This window comes from Lissotriton helveticus, chromosome 11 (assembly GCF_964261635.1).
Source record: "Lissotriton helveticus chromosome 11, aLisHel1.1, whole genome shotgun sequence".
NCBI lineage: Eukaryota > Metazoa > Chordata > Amphibia > Caudata > Salamandridae > Lissotriton > Lissotriton helveticus.
Genome location: NC_136072.1, coordinates 69,717,340 through 69,737,471, shown reverse-complemented (window position 1 = coordinate 69,737,471; position 20,132 = coordinate 69,717,340). Strand labels below are relative to the sequence as shown.

At 47.8% G+C, this 20,132-nt stretch overlaps 1 protein-coding gene across 1 annotated transcript in view; it reads right to left on the bottom strand.

The window, feature by feature from the left end:
• Positions 1–20,132, bottom strand: part of LOC144791478 (eukaryotic translation initiation factor 4 gamma 1-like) — a 324,564-nt gene that overhangs the window by 170,724 nt on the left and 133,708 nt on the right. Inside the window, exon 8 of the mRNA XM_078666169.1 lies at positions 12,782–12,909. Within this exon, the coding sequence (XP_078522295.1) occupies positions 12,782–12,909 (128 nt within the window). The remainder of the gene's footprint in view (positions 1–12,781; positions 12,910–20,132) is intronic.

Here is a 20,132-nt window from a genome sequence, read left to right as displayed (position 1 = left end):
TTCAAATAGGAAACCTTCCTCTTAAGATTCCTTGTGTAACTGTACCCCATGATATTCTGCAGCTCTAGCAAGTAATTCTAGATATCCTACATTGTCTTCAGGAGGAGAAGGTTTTGTAGGGTAAAGATCTGGGTTGTTATCTGTAGGTGAATCTGTGTTCTAATCCTTCCAGGGGTCTATTGGTAAAAAACGGAATTCATCATCATAAGGTGGTAGCGAGAAGTTAGTTGATGTGATCAATAAATGCTGCAAAGGTGGCTAAGTAGGTGTAGGGGAACGTGGTGGTTAGTACCTACATTCTTCATCTTCAAGGGGATATGGTAAAGGGTGTTGCTTGACTCACATTTGCGTTTGAAGTGATTTAGTAAGACAAAGTCCTGTATCTGTGTTTATATAAAGTTCCTTTTGTTTTGGGTCAGATTTGGGTGTTGGGGCGTCGAGAACTGGATTCTGCAGCCTTGAAGGAACAGCTTTAGGTTTCGGCACTGAGAATTTCGGTGCCAGGGTAGAATGACTGTTCGGCGCTGAAGGTTTCGGTGCCAAAGGAGGCTTTGTTTTTGGTGTCAAAGATTTCAGCTCAGTACCTGAAGGTGTCAGCTCTGTGCCTGACTTTGGTCGACTCGATCACGAGCCGGAACACTTAGTGACATGTTTTGTTGCCGAGCTGGAGGGCGGGCGTCAGAAAATCTTCGGTTCCGACCGTGGCAGGACCGAAGCCTTTTGTTTCGGCTGAGATGGAGTTTGGGTCATGGGGCGTTCGGTACTCACAGGACGTTGACCTTGTGGCAAGTCTTCTTTCATCTCGGAGTCAGATTCTGGAATGGAGGCAAGTTCTTCTTGTTCTTCCTCAGCCCCTTGTGCGTCGAATTCGTGCTCGGATCCTTCGCCAAAGATGTCCGGCGTGTATTTGACGTTTTGACTCTGCATTCCGCAACGTCAAGCCAGATGATCACGGAGAGTTTACTTCGATCAGAACGATCTGCACACGTCGCAATCTTGTTCGTTGTGCTCCAGAGACAAGCACAAATGCACAAGTTACTACTTGTGTAACAATATATCTGTAAGAGACATTAGTTAGTGATAGATTCCTTACCTTAGACTATCCCCAGGCGTCAGACTGGATCCAGAAAGTTTTCCATCAGCAATACCCCTGCGCGTCGGAAGGTGATGCTGTGCGGCTCCGTGTCCGTCGCTGGCATCGTATGCGCCGAGATAATATCACAGAGACATCTTAGGCGCCACCCATGCGCGCTGATGTCAGTTCTGTACCCAACTTTCTGATGCATAAGTTACTTACCTTCGGTAATGATAGATCTGTAAGAAACATTAGTTAGTTAGATTCCTTACCTTAGAATAACCCCCAGGCGTCAGACTGGATCTGGAAAGTTTTTTTGTCAGCAGTACCCCTGCGCGTCGGTAGGCGTCGTCTGCGGCTCCGCGTGCGTCCTCGTGATCACCAGGATGACATCGCTGGAGTACTTAGACGCCGCCCTCGCACGCTGACGTCAGTTCTGTACATAGCTTTCCGCGCCAGGAACGCAGAGACATGCAAGAACCCGACACTAGTGCCATGAAACTAGGGCCCTGACAGGGAAATTCCTTAACCCTATGATATCGGTTCGCAGAATGGGGCGGATGGGTGGGGCGGTAAGTAATGTAACTAACTAATGCTTCTTACAGATATATCGTTACCGAAGGTAAGTAACTTGTGCATCTGAAAGAAACACGTTAGTCAGATTCCTTACCTTAGAATAGATACCCCAGCAATACCAACCCCGGTGGTGGGTCTGCAAACCAAGATCACACCAGGAAGTCCTGGAGAACCGAACGGCCAAAGAAGCCGTCTCTTCGGACTAGGCTGTCCAGACAGTAGTGCTTGGCAAAAGTGTGCAGCGAGGCCCACGTAGCTGCCTGACAAATGTCCTGCTCACTCACTCTTCTGGCAGAGGTGATGGCAACCAGAAAAGCAGTCTTTAGAGTCAGAAGACGTAAGGGACAGTTATGGAGCGGCTCAAAGGGAGCACACATCAGATATGTCAACACCAGGTTTAAGTCCCACTGAGGCATTACAGAGGGAACAGGAGGAAACATGTGAGAAATGCCCTTCAAGAATCTAATTGCAACAGGAGACTTGAAAAGAGAGGGCTGATCAGGAAGCCTGAAGAAGGCGGAAATGGCTGATAGATAGCCCTTGATAGTGCCCAGAGCAGAGCCCTGCTGGGCCAAAGAAAGAAGAAAGAGGAGAACCTCCGAAAGAGGGGCAGATAGTGGATCCACGGCCTTTGCTGTGCACCATGCCACAAATTTGTTCCACCTGCAGGCGTATATCGTTTTTGTGGAGGGACGCCTGGCTGCCAGAATGACATTACAGACTTCAGGAGGCAAGTCAAATGACCTCAACTGTCGCCGCTCAATCTCCACGCATGTAGGTGGAGGCTGGACAGGTTCGGGTGGAGGACCATCCCCTGCTGCTGTGACAGAAGGTTCTCCTGAAGAGGCAGTCAAATCGGGAGATCGATTGACATACTAAGTAGCTTGGGATACCAGTATCTTCATGCCCAATCCGGAGCCACAAGGATGACTTGGGCCCGGTCGCGCTGGATCTTCTTCAGCACTCTGGGCAGAAGTGGTATAGGCGGAACGCCATACAACAGACCGCAGCTCCACTCATGACGAAAAGCATCACCGAGCGAGTGCCGCCTTGGAAATTCCAATGTGCAGAACTGATGACATTGCCACGTCCGAGTTCAGACGCCACTCGTGATCCATCATGCATCGACGGCTGAGTTTGTCCGCCCTGGCGTTCAGGGAACCTGCCAGGTGTTGAACCACCAGGGTGATGCCCTGATGTTCCAGCCATGTCCATAGGCGCAGAGCCTCCTGACATAGGGTCCACAACTCCACCCCGCCTTGCTTGTTCAGTACCACATTGCGGTGGTGTTGTCCGTGAACACCTGCACTACACTTCCCCGGACAGAGGGAAGGAATGCTTTCCGTGCAAGTGGGATCGCTCGAAGCTCAAACAGGTTGATGTGGAGCCGGGATTCCGCCGTAGACCAGAAGCCTCTGATCTCCCCCCTCTCCCATGTGTCCACTCCATCCCAGGAGGGACGCATCTGTCACCACTGTGTGCTCCGGTTGGGGAAGGAAGAGGGATCTGCCCCGGCCCCAATCGCAGTACCCTCCGAGATCAGGACGTGGTCGGACAGGTTGCCCTGATGCTGTAAAAACCAACAATAGGCCTGATCATCAGATGATAAAAATGAAGAGAACCATTTTTAATTTGGGAAGCTAGCGGCACTGAATAAAGTTTTCTAAAGCTAGTTAGCTTTACCAACTTTTAGAGGTGAGGATTGTCTGTCCATATCCTCACGGGGTCCATAGGGCATGCATGTCAATAGCATGAATAGATATTGCATTCACATTTAGGTTTCTATATTAATTTTGATTTCATGGGCTTGAGATTTTGTTAATTACACACACACACGTTTTTTTCTTTTCTCGCAGAGAGAAAGTAACCGATGATGAGAAGTGGACCTGCTGACGAGTACCAGCCAGCGGCCCCCTTGGTGTTGCTACCGGGATGTGCCTTCTCCCTGTTCCACACTTCTTTCATTTATATTTGGGTGGATCTATGATGGTATTGCGTTTGAATTAAGATACACCACAACATAGCGACTTAGATAAGTATGGGAGGGAGTTAAAAAGTTTTAGTTAACCCCCTCAATTGTTGGATATACAGATTTTGGTGTAACTACTGATGATCAGGCCTATTGTTGGTTTGTAATGCGTTGAGTGGGGGGCGGCCTGACCATTTCTTCCCCCTGTAGCTCCTATTGTTTGTATGCCCTGATGCTGTGCCCACTGGAACTTCAGGTCCCACTGCAGAGCCCACATCTGCCACCTGGCATGATGCAGGAGGTCATCTGTCCCAGAAGCCGTAGGGTCAACCGAATCGAAACTCGGGATAAAGGCTGAAAGATCGGAATCAAAGCCTGAATATCCCGAACCCGCTGCTCAGGAGGATAAACCCGGAACTGCGCTAAGTCCAGAACCGCTCCGATGAAGAGGAGCTGCTGGGAGGGAATCAGGTGCGACTTCGGCACATTGATGGAGAACCCCAGCAAATGCAGGAGGTCGGCCATAGTCTGGAGGTGGGAGATGACTTTCTGGGGTGAGCCCGCCTTCAACAACCAGTCGTCGGGATAGGGGAAGACTGGAACCGCTGATCTGCGCAGATGAGCTGCGACCACCGCCAACACTTTCGTGAACACTCGAGGGGCACTGGTAAGGCCGAAGGGGAGCACGGCAATGAAATTGCTCTTGGCCTACCGTGAACCGCCAGGATGGGGATATGAAAATGTGCGTCCTGCAAGTCCAACGCTACCATCCAGTCTCCAGGGTCGAGGGCAGGCAAGACCTTAGTCAACATCTTGAACTTCTACTTCCAGAGGAAGCGGTTGACGTTCCTGAGGTCCAAGATGGGGCGCACGGCCCCTTTCTCCTTCTTGGGGACCAGAAAGTAGTGGGAATAACAACCAAATCCTACTTCTGGCCCAGGAACGCACACAATGGCCCCCTTGGCCAAGAGGGCCGTGAATTCCTGTTGGAGGACCGCAAAGTGATCCCCGACATGCGGTGGAACGGAGGTGGCATGGCTGGGGCAGACTCGAAGGGCAGGGAGTAGCTCCTTCGGACGATGTGCAGCACCCACCTGTCCGAAGTGACAGAACGCCAGTGGAGGAGGTGATGGCGAATCCTGCCGTCCACTGGTGTGGGGTGCACCCCAAAGCTCGGACTAGGAAGATTTTGAGATGGATGCTGCGAGAGCGGAAGTGGACTGTCCAACACGCTGGCCCCCCTGTCCCGACACGGCGGGAACCACGTCCACGCTGAGGTTGGTTCTGCGCAGGCTTTAGGCTGAACGAACGTGTCGGGGCACCCCTTCCGTGGCCACGAAAGGAACGAAAAGCAGACTTGGCGGGCGCGTAGTGGAGAGACCCAAGGACTTGGCCGTAGCCCGGGAGTCCTTAAAACGCTCCAGCGCACTATCGGCCTTATAGCCAAACCAGGCAGGTACCAACAAAAGGCATGTCCATGAGGGAACTCTGAAAATCCCCTGAAAACCCAGTGGACCGTAACCAGGCGTGACGATGGAGGGCCACTGTGGTGGAAATTGCCCTACCCGGTGTCTAGTCCACACTGGATTGCAAACTTTGCTGCATCTTGTCCTCAGCCACAGCTTGAGAAAGCACTGCCCAAACTTCCTCCGGACACTGAGGCAGCGTCTGCACAACCGTGTTCCACACATCGAGTAGCGGTCCAAGAGGCATGCGGTGTTCACCGACCGCAGCCCTAAGCTGGCAGAGGAAAACAGTTTCTTGCCAAACTGTTTCAGCTTCTTAGATTCCTTATCCGGCGGGGCGGTAGGGAATGCGCTTTGGGAGGTGGAGGCTTGGATGACCAGGCTCTCCGGAGTTTGGTGGGTCGTTAAAAAGGCAGGGTCATCCGGGGCCAGGCGATGACGCCGGGCTACGTTATTATCCACAGAGACCCCCGTGGCTGTCCTAGACCAGGTGCCCATTAACACATCCGTTAACGCCTCATTGAACGGTAGCAGAGGCTCCATAGAGCTTGCCGCCGGCTGAAGGACTTCAGTGAGGTGGTTAGTTTTTAGAGTTACCGTAGGCAGGTCAAGGTCATTCTGGCCACTCCTACTCCGACTCGCACTACCGTGCAGGAGGGTCCTCAGACCACTCCCAGTCGTCCCCCTCCTCCACTGCCCAAGGCAAAGGCTGCGGCAGTGGGGGAGGGACAGGGGAATATAAATGGTCCAACAGTGCTGGGAACGGCGCAGATCAGGCTCCATATCCCAGTTAGGGTCCCAACCCAGGGCAAAATTGCCCGGAAACCCAGGCAAGGGCGCAGGTGGAACAAACCCTGAAAAGGCGATCCATGGCAGCAAGAAAATCATGCACCTGGGCCGGAGTCGCAGACGGACCCGGATAAGATGGGTAGGCCGCGGGACTCACAGGCTCCAACGGAGCCGCGGGGGAGGTATCCCCGGCCTCTGCATGCGGAGACCGATGGGGGGACGTCGGAGAGCGTAAGCTCTTCTTCGGCTTCTTCTTATGAAGACGAAGGAGAGCGTAAGCTCTTCTTCGACTTCTTCTTATAAAGTCTCTTACCCGATTCCGAGTGTGAAGACTTAGATCCCGAGGAAAGATGATGATGGCTCCGCGGTCGGTCCCTTGATCGACCCCTGGATCTCAAATGGCGCGGAGATGGCTGCCGGGCCTTCAGCAGCTTATGGGACCGCTCCCGTAAGGCCTTCGGAGCCATGGCCAGACAGTCGGAACATGTCCGGGAGTCATGGTTGTGCTCCAAACAGTAGAGACAGATGCAATGGGGGTCAGCCACCGGCATCGTACGGCGACAGGCCCCACAGGATTTAAACCCAGGCATCCCTACGTGGCACAAGCAGTCAAAGACGCAAAATAGTGGAGACAAAAAGTCTCGAAAAAGTTAGTCAAAAAGAGACTAGGGTACATGCTCTAACCGGATCTACGCTTGCTGGCGCAGAAAAAGAAAGAAAGGACGTCAGCGCGCATAGGTGGCGCCTAAGTAGTCTCTTTGACGTCATCTCGGCGCTAACAACGCCAGCGACGGACACAGAGCAGCCCGACGCCACCTTCAGACGTGCGGGGGTACTGCTGACAAAACTTTCCAAATCCAGTCTGACGCCTGGGGATATTCTAAGGTAAGGAATCTATCACTAAATTGTCTCTTTCAGATTGCACACTTCGTGCGACTCGGTGCAAGGTGACTTGGCGTGGCACCGAGGGCAGTATTTGAATGAAGTCCGCTCCATCAACTGCGAAGTGGACTGACGCGGTTGGGCCGGACGACCTTCCAGAAGATCTTCGATCGAAATAGTATTTTTCCTTGACTGATCCGATATGCAGAGAAGTGGGATATGCGTTTGAAACAATACTGACCTGGGTAGAGTGGATTGCGCACCGAGGGGAGCCTGAAGAAACTGTTTTGAAGCAGAGCACAGCAATACATGTCCGAACACAAGGCGGAAAAAAGCAATCTACCAACGGAGTCAATGCCCATGCACAATATCACCAAAAGGAGGAGTCACCTACCTTGTGACTGGAAGGAATATGCTACTTACCAGTATGCATCTGTTCTTGGCATGTAGGGCTGCTAACATTCATATCTGTGCATAGATCGCCGCCTAGTGTTGGGTCCGGATGATTGCACCTTGTTGTCCTGGAAGAGTCTTCGAAGTATCACGAGATAGGTGACTCCTCCCCTGGACTACAGTGCACATGGGCATCTTCTCCATCCTCAGATTGTTTTTCGCCATTGTGGCAGAGATGGAGATAGTAAAGTAAGAGATGGCCATGCAAAAGATAATGCTGCAGCTGCAACAGGCACCAGGGAGGAGGGCGGGCGATATGAATGTCAGCAGCCCTACATGCCAAGAACAGATGCATACTGGTAAGTAGCATATTCCGTTCGAGGCATGTGGGCTGCTGAATTCATATCTGTGCATAGACTGTATAGCAGTATCTCCTCTAGCGGTGGTTACCTGTGCCAGCTGCAGCAGTTTGAAAGAGAGTTTTGAGGACAGCCTGGCCTACAGCAGCTTGCTGCTTTGCTTGCACGTCTACACAGTAGTGTTTTGTGAAAGTGTGTATAGTAGACCATGTTGCTGCTCTACATATGTCTTCAAGAGAAATATTCCCTAGGAAAGCCATGGATGCCCCCATTTTGCGCGTAGAGTGTGCTCTTGGGGAGACAGTTAACGTGCGTTTAGCTTTTTGATAACATATTTGAATGCATTAAACTATCCATCTGGCTATTCCTGACTTTGATATGGGATTCCCTTTATGTTGTGGTGAAAAAGAAACAAATAATTGTTTTGTTTTTCTGAATGATTCAGTTCTGCCCACATAATAAAGCAGAGCTCTCTTTACATCTAGTGTGTGTGGGGCTCTTTCAGCTACTGATTGTGGATTTTGAAAGAACACTGGCAGTTCTATTGATTGATTAATATGGAAAGTGGATATGAGCTTTGGCATAAATATAGGGTTTGTTCTAAGTACTATCCTGTTAACATGTATCTGCAGGAAGGGTTCTTGAATTGTTAGGGCTTGTAGTTCACTAACTCGCCTGAGTGAAGTAATGGCAATTGAGAATGCCACCTTCCATGTTAGAAATTGCAATTCGCATGAGTGTAGAGGTTCGAAAGGAGGTCCCATAAGTCTGGTGAGTACTATATTTAGGTTCCAGACTGGTGAAGGTGAGTGTTTTGGAGGAATCACCCTTTTGAGACCCTCCATAAAAGCCTTGATTGCTGGTACTCGAAACAGTGAAAGGTGTTGTCTGTTTTGGAGATATGCTGCTATAGCAGCAAGGTGTAGTCTTATAGAAGAGTATGCTAGGTTGCATCTTTGAAGATGCAATAGGTAACATATAATATTCTGTATGGAAGCATCTAGTGGGTTGATTTGGTGATTGTTGCAGGAAATAAAAAATCTCTTCCATTTGGCTGCATAGCATGCTCTAGTAGTTGGTCTCCTTGCCTCCTTAATGATATTCATGCAGTCTGGGGGCAAGTTAAGGTATCCAAATTCTAAGACTTCAGGAGCCAGATCGCTAGGTTCATCTGATTGGGATCTGGGTGTCTGATTTCTCCATGGTTCTGAGTTAGAAGATGGGGTGCGAGGCGCAGCCTTTGATGAGGAACTACTGAAAGCTCCAGGAACGTTGTGTACCATGGCTGTCTCGCCCATGTGGGAGCAACTAGGATCATTGTGAGTGACTGTTGCCTTAGTTTGTATGCCACCAGCGGAATCAGTGGTGCTGGGGGAAAAGCGTACGCAAATCTGCCTGACCAGTTCATCCATATGACATTGCCCTGTGACAACGGATGTGGGAACCTGGCGGAAAAGTACTGGCATTTTGAGTTTTCCTTTGTGGCAAACAGGTCTATCTCTGGGTGCCCCCACTTTTGGAAGAATGGCTGGAGAACTTGGGGGTGAATCTCCCATTCGTGTAGTTGTTGGCTGTGTCTGCTGAGCAGATCCGCTACTTGATTGTCCTTCCCTGGGAGGTGTTCTGCCAGGAGAAAGATGTTTTTTGGAATTGCCCACTTCCATATGCTCTGTGCCAAGTGGGACAGCTGTGGAGAGTGTGTTCCTCCCCGTTTCTGGATATAGTACATGGCTGTCCTGTTGTCCATCCGGATCAACACAGTCTTGTTGTACAAGTATTTTTGGAAAGCTTTTAGGGCTAGAAATATTGCTAGCAACTCCAGTTGGTTGATATACAGTTTCTTTTGTTTGATTGTCCAGAGCCGTTGGACTGTGTATTGAAGTAGGTGGGCTCCCCAACCTGTCAGTGATGCGTCCGCTGTTAGTACTAGTTGTGGAACTTGCTCTTAGAACAGTCGCCCCTTGGAAAGGTTTGGGTTCCACCACTGCAGAGAGTTGTAAGCGCGACTGTCCACCAACACTAGGTCTTTTAGTAGTCCTTGAGCTTGGTTCCACTGTCTTGCAAGGCACTCTTGCAGTGGACGCATTTGAAGTCAGGCATGGGGGACAATGAATATACAAGAGGCCATCATGCCTATGAGCTGCATGAAGACTCGAGCTAGCAAAGAGTGTTGTGGCTGAAATTTGCGAATGAGCATCTGCATGCTGGCTATCCTCGCTGAGTTTGGATATGCCTTTGCCACTGAGGTATCTATAGTAGCCCCCAGATATTGCTGTATGTGGGATGGTTGTAGATGCGATTTTGGGTAGTTTATTGAAAAACTTAGGCTGTGTAGCAGCTGAAGTGTTTGAGACGTGTCTCTTACACACTGTTCATACGATTTTGCTTGTATTAGCCAATCGTCTAGGTATGGAAACATGTGGATGTGTTGCCTCCTGAGATGTGCAGCTACTGTCGCTAAGCATTTTGTAAACACTCTTGGAGCTGTGGTTACCCCGAAGGGGAGAACCTTGAATTGGTAGTGTTGCCCTTCTATTGTGAACCTGAGATATTTCCTGTGAGCAGGATGGATAGGTATGTGAAAATACGCATCCTTGAGGTCCAATGTTGCTATGAAGTCTCCTTGCTGGAGCAACGGGAGCACTTGCTGTAGTGTAATCATATGGAAGTGCTTCGACAGTATGTATTGATTTAGGGGTCTGAGGTCCAATATTGGTCTGAGAGAGCCGTCCTTTTTGGGAATAAGGAAGTATAGTGAGTATACTCCTGTCCCTTGGTGTTGGAGAGGGACTGGCTCTATGGCCCCCTTTCCCAGCATGCATTTCACCTCTTGTTGTAACAGGGTGATGTGTTCTTTGGACATAGGACGGGGTCTGGGTGGTATGTTGGGTGGAGTAGAAGTGAGTTCTAGGCAATGCGGATAGACCGGATCTTTGGGTTCGATACGCTTTCTGTGCTCGACAGTTTTTTTAGGTTGACTGTCCTTTGTCGAGTCGATGACGTTTTTCGGATCGACCGATCTTTTAGGAGCGCTCGTCTTTGGTTCGATGCCTTTCTTTGGCTCGATGACCTTCTTTGGCTGTATCACAGGCTTTGTTACAATGCTCTTTGTGTCGACGGCCTTCTTCGGTACAGCGACCTTCGGCTCGGCGGCCTTCTTTTGGCTCGACGGCCTTTTTTGGTTCGGCGCTTTTTGGCTCGACTGCCTTCTTTGGTTCGGCGCCCTTTGGCTCGACGGCATTCTTTGGGTCAACGCCCTTAGGCTGTACGGCCTTCTTCGGTAGGACGGCCTTCGGGTCGACGACCTTGGGGATAACGTTAGTTGGACCTGGAGTCTCTGAAGGCTTAATCTTTGTTTTCGGAGCAGAGCCGGACGGCGGGGCTGCTGAATGAGTTTTTGGATCTTGGCGATATCTCGACCGGAACCTTCTGTAACGGGGTAATCGGTGTCGGGGGCAATGTACTCACGGTTTGGCCCGGTGGGATTTCGTCATCGGAGTGCGATTGGTCATCGACGGTGACGATCTCTAGATCCGAATCTTCCGCTTCTGGAAGTTCTTGTTCATCATCGAAGATGTTGTCTGGTTCCGGTGCCTGTCGCTGCATCTCTTGCTTAGCGGCCCGTCGAATCCGGATGGTTTTTTTTTAACGGAATTGGGCACAGGCTGGGCAGGTTTCTTCCTTTTGGTCTGGAGATACGCACTGTGCATACTGTGTGTTTGTCAGTATGCGGGAACTTGGAGTGGCATTGTGGGCACCTTTTGAACGGGCTCCTTTCCATCGACAGCAGGCCCACGTGGCGTTGAAAAGGCCCAACGGCCCGCGTCGACTACCGGGTCGAGATGGAAAGTCTGATCGAGTCAAGAAGTACCGAGCGAGAACAATACCGTCGAGGTCGAAGGCCTTTTGGCCTCTAGAAAAGTTTAGTTTCGATTCTGAAGTTGGAGTATAGGAATAACATAATAATAATAATAATCCACATTTGTAAAGCGCACAATCACCCGTTAGGGTCTCTAGGCGCTGGGGGCCGTCGGGAAGATTAAGCAACTATTGCCCAGAGTCGCATGGTGCTGGGCTAACCTGCCGCCGGAGCTGGGGATCGAACCCTGATCCCCAGATTACAGCGTCAGTCGCCCTGGCCGCGGCGCCACACCTCTCATCCGAACCCAATGGCGGAAAAAAACAATCTGATGATGGAGAAGATGCCCATGCGCACTGTAGTCCATTGGAGGAGTCACCTATCTTGTGATACTTCGAAGACTCTTCCAGGACAACAAGGTGCAATCATCCGGACCCAACACTAGGCGGCGATCTATGCACACATATGAATTCAGCAGCCCTACGTGCCTCGAACAGACTTCTTCCAACAAAAACAACTTGCAAACATCCGGACCAAACACTAGATGGCAGAAGTATGCAAAGCATGTGATCTACAGCTCACGTGCCTCGAACAAAAAATGCTACTTACCCAATAAGCATATGTTCCTGGCATGTGGAGCTATAGATTCACATGCTTTACATACTACTACCATCTAGTGTTTGGTCCCGATATTTAGAAGTTTTTCTTTGAAGAAGTCTTTTCAGTCACAAGGTAGGTGGCTCCTCCTTTCAGTGATATTGTCCATGGCTATATCGACTCAATTGTTAGATTGTTTTCCAGCAGAGGGTGAGAATGGAGTTAGTAAAGGTAGAATAGAGATGTCCATGCGTATGTATATAGGATTTTTTTTTAAACTGCAACAGGTACAGGTACCCGGGGAGGCGCACATGAATCTAGAGCTCTACATGCATTGAACGGAAAATGTTACTAACCACGTTTTCCACCAGGCAGTAGTTTGGCATATTTAGCTTCTCTGTACATGAAATAAACAGTTCAGTGTAATAATTCGGGGACAGGTAATGCTGGTCCAGGAAGGAAGAAGAAAAGTACCCATGGATTATGTTACATGATCCACTGAGATTAGTTGTACAGAAATCTGGCTTCCTGATCTTACTTTTCACACCAGTGACCCAAGAGTTTGTGGAAAATGCAGCAGTAGCATGTGATCACAACCAAAGTAAACTAATCCTAGAGCACATACAAATCTGACGTTGTCCACAACCCTGCAGCAGAACAAGCACAGCATTTGACTGGTATGATGAAGCTTTGCAAAGGTTGGGTTAAGTATCCACTGTGGAAGTTTCAACTGGATGCTTGCCTCATGAAAAAGATGTAAAGAAGTACTTTGAGCAGAAGGAGTATGGAGAGTACTATCATGGGCTCGCATCATACCTTTGTGTTCTTCTGAATCCGGCTGGTGTTGATAGACCGACTGCCTCTGCTGATAGGCACAGTGCTCCAGCCATCATCAGCCACCTGGCCTCCTCGGCTCCCACCTCCACCGCCAATTCCACCACCACCTTAAACAACAAGAGTTTAAGACCTACTCAGAATTTATCATTTCATTGGACCAGCAGTGCAAAAGAACCACATTAAAGGACTACATAAAGAAATGTTTGATAAAGGCAAATGGAAGGAAACAAAATAAACTAAGGTGACCAAAAACAAGTGTCAAGCTTTTATCAGAAAATTGTCTATTCCTAATCTGTTTAACCTTCATATTATGCATGTTCTATAACCCACGCAATAGCCCCATTAATCAAGACATGAATATGTTTTGTTTATACCAGTAAAACTGATGGCTGGCTCTGCAGGGATACACTGAAGCATAATAGAAAGGATTAAGGTAGCTTACCCTTTGCATACTCCTGCTATCTAGTGTTTGGTCTGGATGTGTGCAAGTTGTTTTTCTTCTTAGAAGTCTTGAGTCACGAGGTAAGGTGACTCCTCCTCTTGGTGATACTGCGGATGGGCATCAACTCCTTTGTTGGATTGTTTCCTCGCAGGCGGGTGAGAATGGAGTACAAGTATCAGTAAAGAGATGTCAATGCATGTGAAAGTATAGATATGAACTGCAACAACCATAGGTGCCCGGGAGGAGGGTGGGCGCATGTGAACCTACAGCACTACATGCCAAGAGCGGATGCTCACAGGGTAAGCATCCATCTGTTCGAGGCATGTGTGGCTGTAGATAGGCATGCTTTGCATAAACTGTATAGCAGTGCCCTCGAAAAGCAGTGGCTAACCAGTGGGCATTGCAGTGGTTTGATAAAGTGTACATAGCACCACACAATAGTGCGTGATGAAAGTGTGTGGTGTAGACAATGTAGCTGCTTTACAAATGTCAGCTATAGGGATATTGCCCAAGAAAGCCACGGGTGACCTTAATTTGCAAGTTGTGTGAGCTCTAGGGGTATAGACAACGTTATCTTGGATTTGACATAGCATGTCTGAATACATTTAACGATCCATCTAGAAATACCCAATTTAGATATGGTTTACCTTCATGAGGGGGTGCAAAAGCAAAGTTGTTTTGCTTTGCAAGTCAATGGTTGTGTCAATAGAGTACATTAATGCTCTTGACATCTAACGTATGACAAGCTCTTTTTGCCACAGAATCTGGTTGAGTGAAGAAAACAGGTAGTTCAACCGATTGGTTATGTCGGAAAGGCAACACTAGCTTTGGAAGGAAGTTTGGGTTGGTACAAAGAACCAGCCTATCCTTATGTAATTGGAAAAAAAGTTATTCTAAAGTTAGTGCCTGGAGCTCACCGACAAGCCTTAGTGAATTAATGGCAATTAAGAAAGCTACCTCCCAAGATAGAAATTGGAGGGAGCAATTGTGCAATGGTTCAAAGGGTGGACACTTAATTCTTGTGAGAATATTGAGATTCCACGCGAGTGCAGGCGGGACTCTGGGTGGGATTACTCTTAAGGCCTTCCATGAAAGCCTTAATAATTGGCACTTTGGACAAGGAAAAGTTTTGCCAGGTTTGTAGATAGGAAGACACTGCTGCAAGATGTAAACTTATGGAAGTATAAGCAAGGCCAGAGCGCTATAAAATGCAGACGGTAACAAATGTTGTTTTGGATAGATGCATAAAATGGGTCAGTATTTTGGTAACGCAGTAAAAAAAAAATCTATTCCACGTGGCTGCATAAGCTCTAGTGGTAGATTGACATGCTTTTTTAACCGCTTAACCGTGGCACGAATTTCGCAGCAGTGCGGCGGTTTAAAGGAGTGGGCGGAGCTGCGTCGGCCAACGGACATGCGCAGCACTACCGATGTAGTGCTCGCAACGGCCGTTGGATCACGGGTGCAGTGAAGGGGTTAAGAATGGTCATACATTCTGCTGGTAAATTTAAGTAACCAAATTCTATGACTTCAGGAGGCAAATCACAAGGTTTCGCTCCTTTGGGTCTGGATGTCTGCTTTCACCATTGTTCTGAGTGATAAAATGAAGGTTGAGGTTAAGCTTCTCACGTGGAACTGAGAGCTCGAGCGAGTAGTATTGTGAACCAAGGTTGACGATCCCAAGTGGGAGCCACCGAATTAGGCTGAGACTTTTGCCTGAGATTAGTAACCAGAAACGGAAGAGTGAGAGGCGGAAAAGTAAAAACAAATATCTCTGACCAACTCATCCATAGTGAATTGCCTTTGGATAGGGAGGGTTGCAACCTGGAGGAGAAGTTTTAGAATTTTGCACTCTGTGAGGTCGCAGAGAGGTCAATTTGTGGAAACCCCCTGTAGGAAGCTGGCTCTGTATGGAATATGCTACTTACCAGTATGCATCTGTTCTTGGCATAGAGGGCTGCAGAGTGGTACATTTATGAATAGATCGCCATCTGGTGTTGGGCTCGGATGATTGTACTTGTTTTTCTCTTGGAGAAGTCTTTGTCGTCACGAGATCGATGACTCCTCCTTTGGGTGTTAGTGCGCATGGGCATCGGCTCCATCCTTAGATTGTTTTGCCATAGTAGGGTTAGATGGAGTAGTGTAATAGAATACAGAAAGAGATGCCCATGTAAGTGTATCTAAATAAGATAATGTTGGGACAGACACAGGTTTCCGGGGAGGCAGGGAGGGCATGTACCACTCTGCAGCCCTCTATGCCAAGAACAGATGCATACTGGTAAGTAGCATATTCCGTTCGAGGCATATGGGCTGCAGATGGTACATTTATGAATAGATTATACAGCAGTTACCTCCCTAGGGGTGGTCACCCATGTCTGTCGCAACCGTTTGAAATAAAGTTTTTAATACAGCTTGGCCCACTCTGGCTTGTTGTGTAGCCTGCACATCAACACAGTAGTGTTTTGTGAAGGTATGTGGTGTAGACCAAGTTGCTGCTCTGCATATGTCATCTAGGGGAATGTTTCCTAAGAATGCCATAGATGCTCCTAGCTTACGTGTAGAATGAGCTCTAGGAGGAACAGCTAACGTTCTCTTTGCTTTTATGTAACATATTTGTATACATCTTACGATCCATCTGGCAATGCCCGCTTTAGAGATAGGGTTGCCCTTATGTGTTGGGGAAAACGCTACAAATAGTTGTTAAGTTTTCCTGAAATTTTGTGTCCTTTCTATGTAGTACAATACTGCCCTTTTGACATCTAGTGTATGTAGAGCCCTTTCTGCTACCGTCTGTGGTTTTGGGAAAAAGACGGGTAGTTCCACTGGTTGATTGATGTGAAATGCTGAAATTACTTTAGGCAAGAACTTTGGGTTTGTTCTAAGAACCACTTTATTCTGGTGTAACTGTAGGAATGGTTCTTGTATTGTCAATGCCTGTAATTCACTTACTCTCCTGAGGGAGGTAATGGCTATAAGGAAGGCCACATTCCATGTAAGGAATTGTATTTCACACCTATGCATAGGTTCGAAAGGTGGTCCCATTAGTCTGGTGAGTACTATGTTGAGGTTCCAGACCGGGGAAGGTGGTAATCTTGGTGGAATGACTCTTTTAAGGCCTTCCATGAAGGCTTTGATTGCTGGCACTCTAAACAGGGATAGGTGTTGCCTGTTTTGTAGGTACGCTGCTATAGCTGCTAGATGTACTCTGATAGATGTGTACGCAAGATTACATTGCTGTAAGTGTAGTAAATAGCAAATAATATCTTTTGTTGATACGCCCAGAGGGTTGATGTTATTACTGGTGCAGTATACAGCAAACCTTTTCCACTTCGCTGCGTAGCATGCTCTAGTGGTGGGACGTCTCGCCTGCTTAATGATCTCCATACAGTTTGGGGGTAGATCTAAGTATCCAAATTCTAGGATTTCAGGAGCCAGATCGCTAGGTTCAGTTGTTTGGGATCTGGGTGCATTATTTCTCCATGGTTCTGTGTAAGGTGCATGGGTGAAATTCTTAGCTTTGGTGTGGCACCTGTGAGAGTTGCAGGAGCGTGGTGAACCACGGCTGTCGTGCCCACGTGGGTGCTACTAGTATCATGGTCATTGAGTGTTGTTGCAGCTTTCGGACCACTAATGGGATTAGTGGGAGAGGGGGAAAAGCATATGCAAATTTGTTGGACCAATTTATCCAGAACGCATTGGCCTGCGACAGGTGGTGTGGGTACCTGGATGCGAAGCTTTGGCATTTTGCCTTCTGATGAGTGGCAAAGAGATCTATCTCTGGTTGTCCCCATCTTTGGAAGAATGGCTGCAGTATTTGGTGGTGCAGTTCCCATTCGTGTATTTGTTCTGACTGTCTGCTTAAGATGTCTGCTATCTGATTTTGAACTCCTGGTAGGTGTTCGGCTAATAGATAGATGTTTTGAGGATTGGCCCATCTCCAGATTTCCTGCGCTAGCCTGGATAGTTGGAGAGAGTGCGTCCCCCCCCTGTTTTTTAATATAATACATTGCTCTCATGTTGTCTGTTCTGATCAGGACTGCTTTGTTGATAACGTGCATTTGAAAGGCTTTCAATGCTAGAAACACTGCTAGTAGTTCTAGATGATTGATGTGCAGTCTTTTTTCCTGCACATTCCATCTTCCCTGTACTGTATATTTCTCCATATGCGCTCCCCATCCAGTGAGCGATGCATCCGCTGTTATTATCACCTGTGGAATTGGTTCTAGGAACGACCGCCCCTTGGCAATGTTTGTTGTGTTCCACCACTTCAGAGAGTGGTGTGTGCGGTCGTCTCCCAACACCAGATCTGTAATCTGTCCTTGAGCCTGATTCCACTGTGTCGCTAAGCATTCTTGCAGCGGACGCATTTGTAGTTTGGCATATGGTATTAGCAGTATGCATATGCAGGATGACATCATCCCTAATAGCTGCATGAACACTCGCGCTGTTAGTGAGTGTTGTGGTTGAAATTTTTGAATGACTGTAAGCATTGTTTGGATCCTGACTGGATTGGGGTATACTTTGGCTTTTTCCGTGTCTATAGTAGCCCCTAGATATTGTTGAACCTTGCTTGGTTGCAGGTGTGACTTTGTGTAGTTCACCGTAAACCCTAGCTGGTGCAGGAGCTGAATTGTGTTTTGTGTGTTCTGAAGACATTCTTCTTGTGACTTGGCCTTTATTAGCCAGTCGTCCAAGTAAGGGAAGACATGTATTTGTTGTCTTCTTAGGTGAGCTGCAACCACTGCTAGGCCTTTTGTGAACACCCTTGGTGCCGTCGTGACACCAAATGGAAGGACTTTGAACTGATAATGTTGTCCTTCTACCACAAACCTGAGGTATTTCCTGTGGGCTTTGTGAATAGGGATATGAAAGTAAGCGTCTTTTAGATCCATTGTAGAAAGAAAGTCCCCTTTTTTCAGTAAAGGAAGTACTTGTTGGAGCGTGACCATGTGGAAATGTTCCGAATTTATGTATGCATTGAGAGTTCTGAGGTCTAGTATTGGCCTTAGAGACCCGTCTTTTTTGGGGATTAGGAAGTATAGGGAGTATACTCCTGTTCCTTGTTGGTGTTGTGGAACCTTCTCTATGGCATGCTTTTCTAGTAGGGATAGTACTTCTTGTTTTAACAGTGTTAGGTGGTCTTGGCTCATTGGACGCTGTTTGGGGGGGATGTTTGGTGGGGTAGCTGTTAGTTCCAGGCAATAACCATGTTGGATAATTTGTCTCACCCACCTGTCTGATGTGATGTTTTCCTAGACAGGTAGGAACTGTGATAGGCGTCCCCCGACTGGTGTTATATGGTCTGGGGGGAGCTGTATGAAGTCACTGCTTTGGGGTTGGAGAGTTGCGGTTGTTGTTGTTTCCGCGACCTCTTCCCTTGTTGTTGTTACCTCTGTAACTGCCTCTAGAATTACCTCTGGGTGATGTCGGTGTAAAAGAGGTTGGTTGCTGGCTTGTACCTGTATTTTTGGATCCTCCTCTATAGGTGGACCTACGAAAGCAAACTCTTTGGGTTGGCTGTTGCAATGCTCCCATTGATTTAGCCGTTTCCGTATCTTTTTTCATCTTTTCTAAGGCCTCATCTGTCCCTGAGCCGAAAAGTGATTTCTCATCAAAAGGTTGGTTCAATAATGATGTTTGTACCTCTTGTTTGAACCCTGAAACTCTGAGCCATGCATGTCTTCTTAGCATGATGCTTTTATTTATGGATCTTGCTGCAGTGTCTGCTGCGTCTAGGGCGCACTTAATGGAAGTATTGGTTATTATCTTTCCCTCTTGTATGAGTTGATCTGCCTTCTTTTGATGTTCTTTAGGGAGATGCATGATGAGTTTTTCTAATTCATCATAATGCGCTCTGTCATACCGTGCAAGTAGCGCTTGCGTATTAGCTATGCGCCAGCTGTTTGCCGCTTGGGATGCTACTCTCTTGCCGGAGGCATCTATTAGCTTAGACTCTTTGTCAGGAGGCGGAGCTTCTCCTGTAGTTAAAGAGTTTGCTCTCTTACGAGCGTTTGTGACCACTAGTGAGTCCAGAGGAATTTGCCCCTTGATAAATATTGGGTCTTTTGGAGCTGCCTTATATTTTTTATCAATTCTTGGGTTTAATACCCTAGCCCTCACCGGGTCTTTGAATATTTCTGATGTGTGATTGAGGAGACCCTTAAGCATTGGTAGTGTTCCTGATGTTCTTTGTGCAGCAGGTAGTGTTTCTAGCAGGAAATCCTCTATTTGAGGTTCTGCATGTAGTTCTACCTTGTGGTATTTTGCTGCCCTATTAATTAGTTGTGCAAAACATGTATTATCATCAGGTGGTGAAGGTTTTGAGGGATACAGTTCAGGGTCGTTATCATTATCTGACCCTACATTATAATCTTCCCATGGGTCTGCATCCTCTGGGACCGTGCCTTCATCATCCCTAGGATGTTCTCCCTCTCCTGTGTCACTTTCTACATCTGTTATAGGTGTAGATGAGCGTGGTGTAAAAGGAGTAGTTGGCATAGTGTGAGGAAGAGGAGAAGAGGGTGTGTCTCTAGGTTGTGGAGAAAGGGGAGGAGTTGTATTCGTCCCGTTTGTTCTCTTCTTAGGAGGAGGAGTTTTGTCGTCCAACTGTTCATTCTTCCTCTTTTTAGGTAGTTCTGTCACTACCTTGCCAGTTTGTGGATCAATAAACAAAGTCTTTTGTTTGGGATCTGTTTGATGCTCCTGTGTCGGTACCGAAGTTTTTGGTTCCGAAAGGTGCTTTTTCTTCTGACTATCCATTTGTGTTTTCGGCCCGAAAGTTTATTCGAATCCGATATTTTCGGTGTCGAGGATGTCTTCGACGTCGAAGCATGTTTCGGTTTCGACATGGAATGTTTCGACTTCGAGCTTTCCTTTGTATGGAGCTTC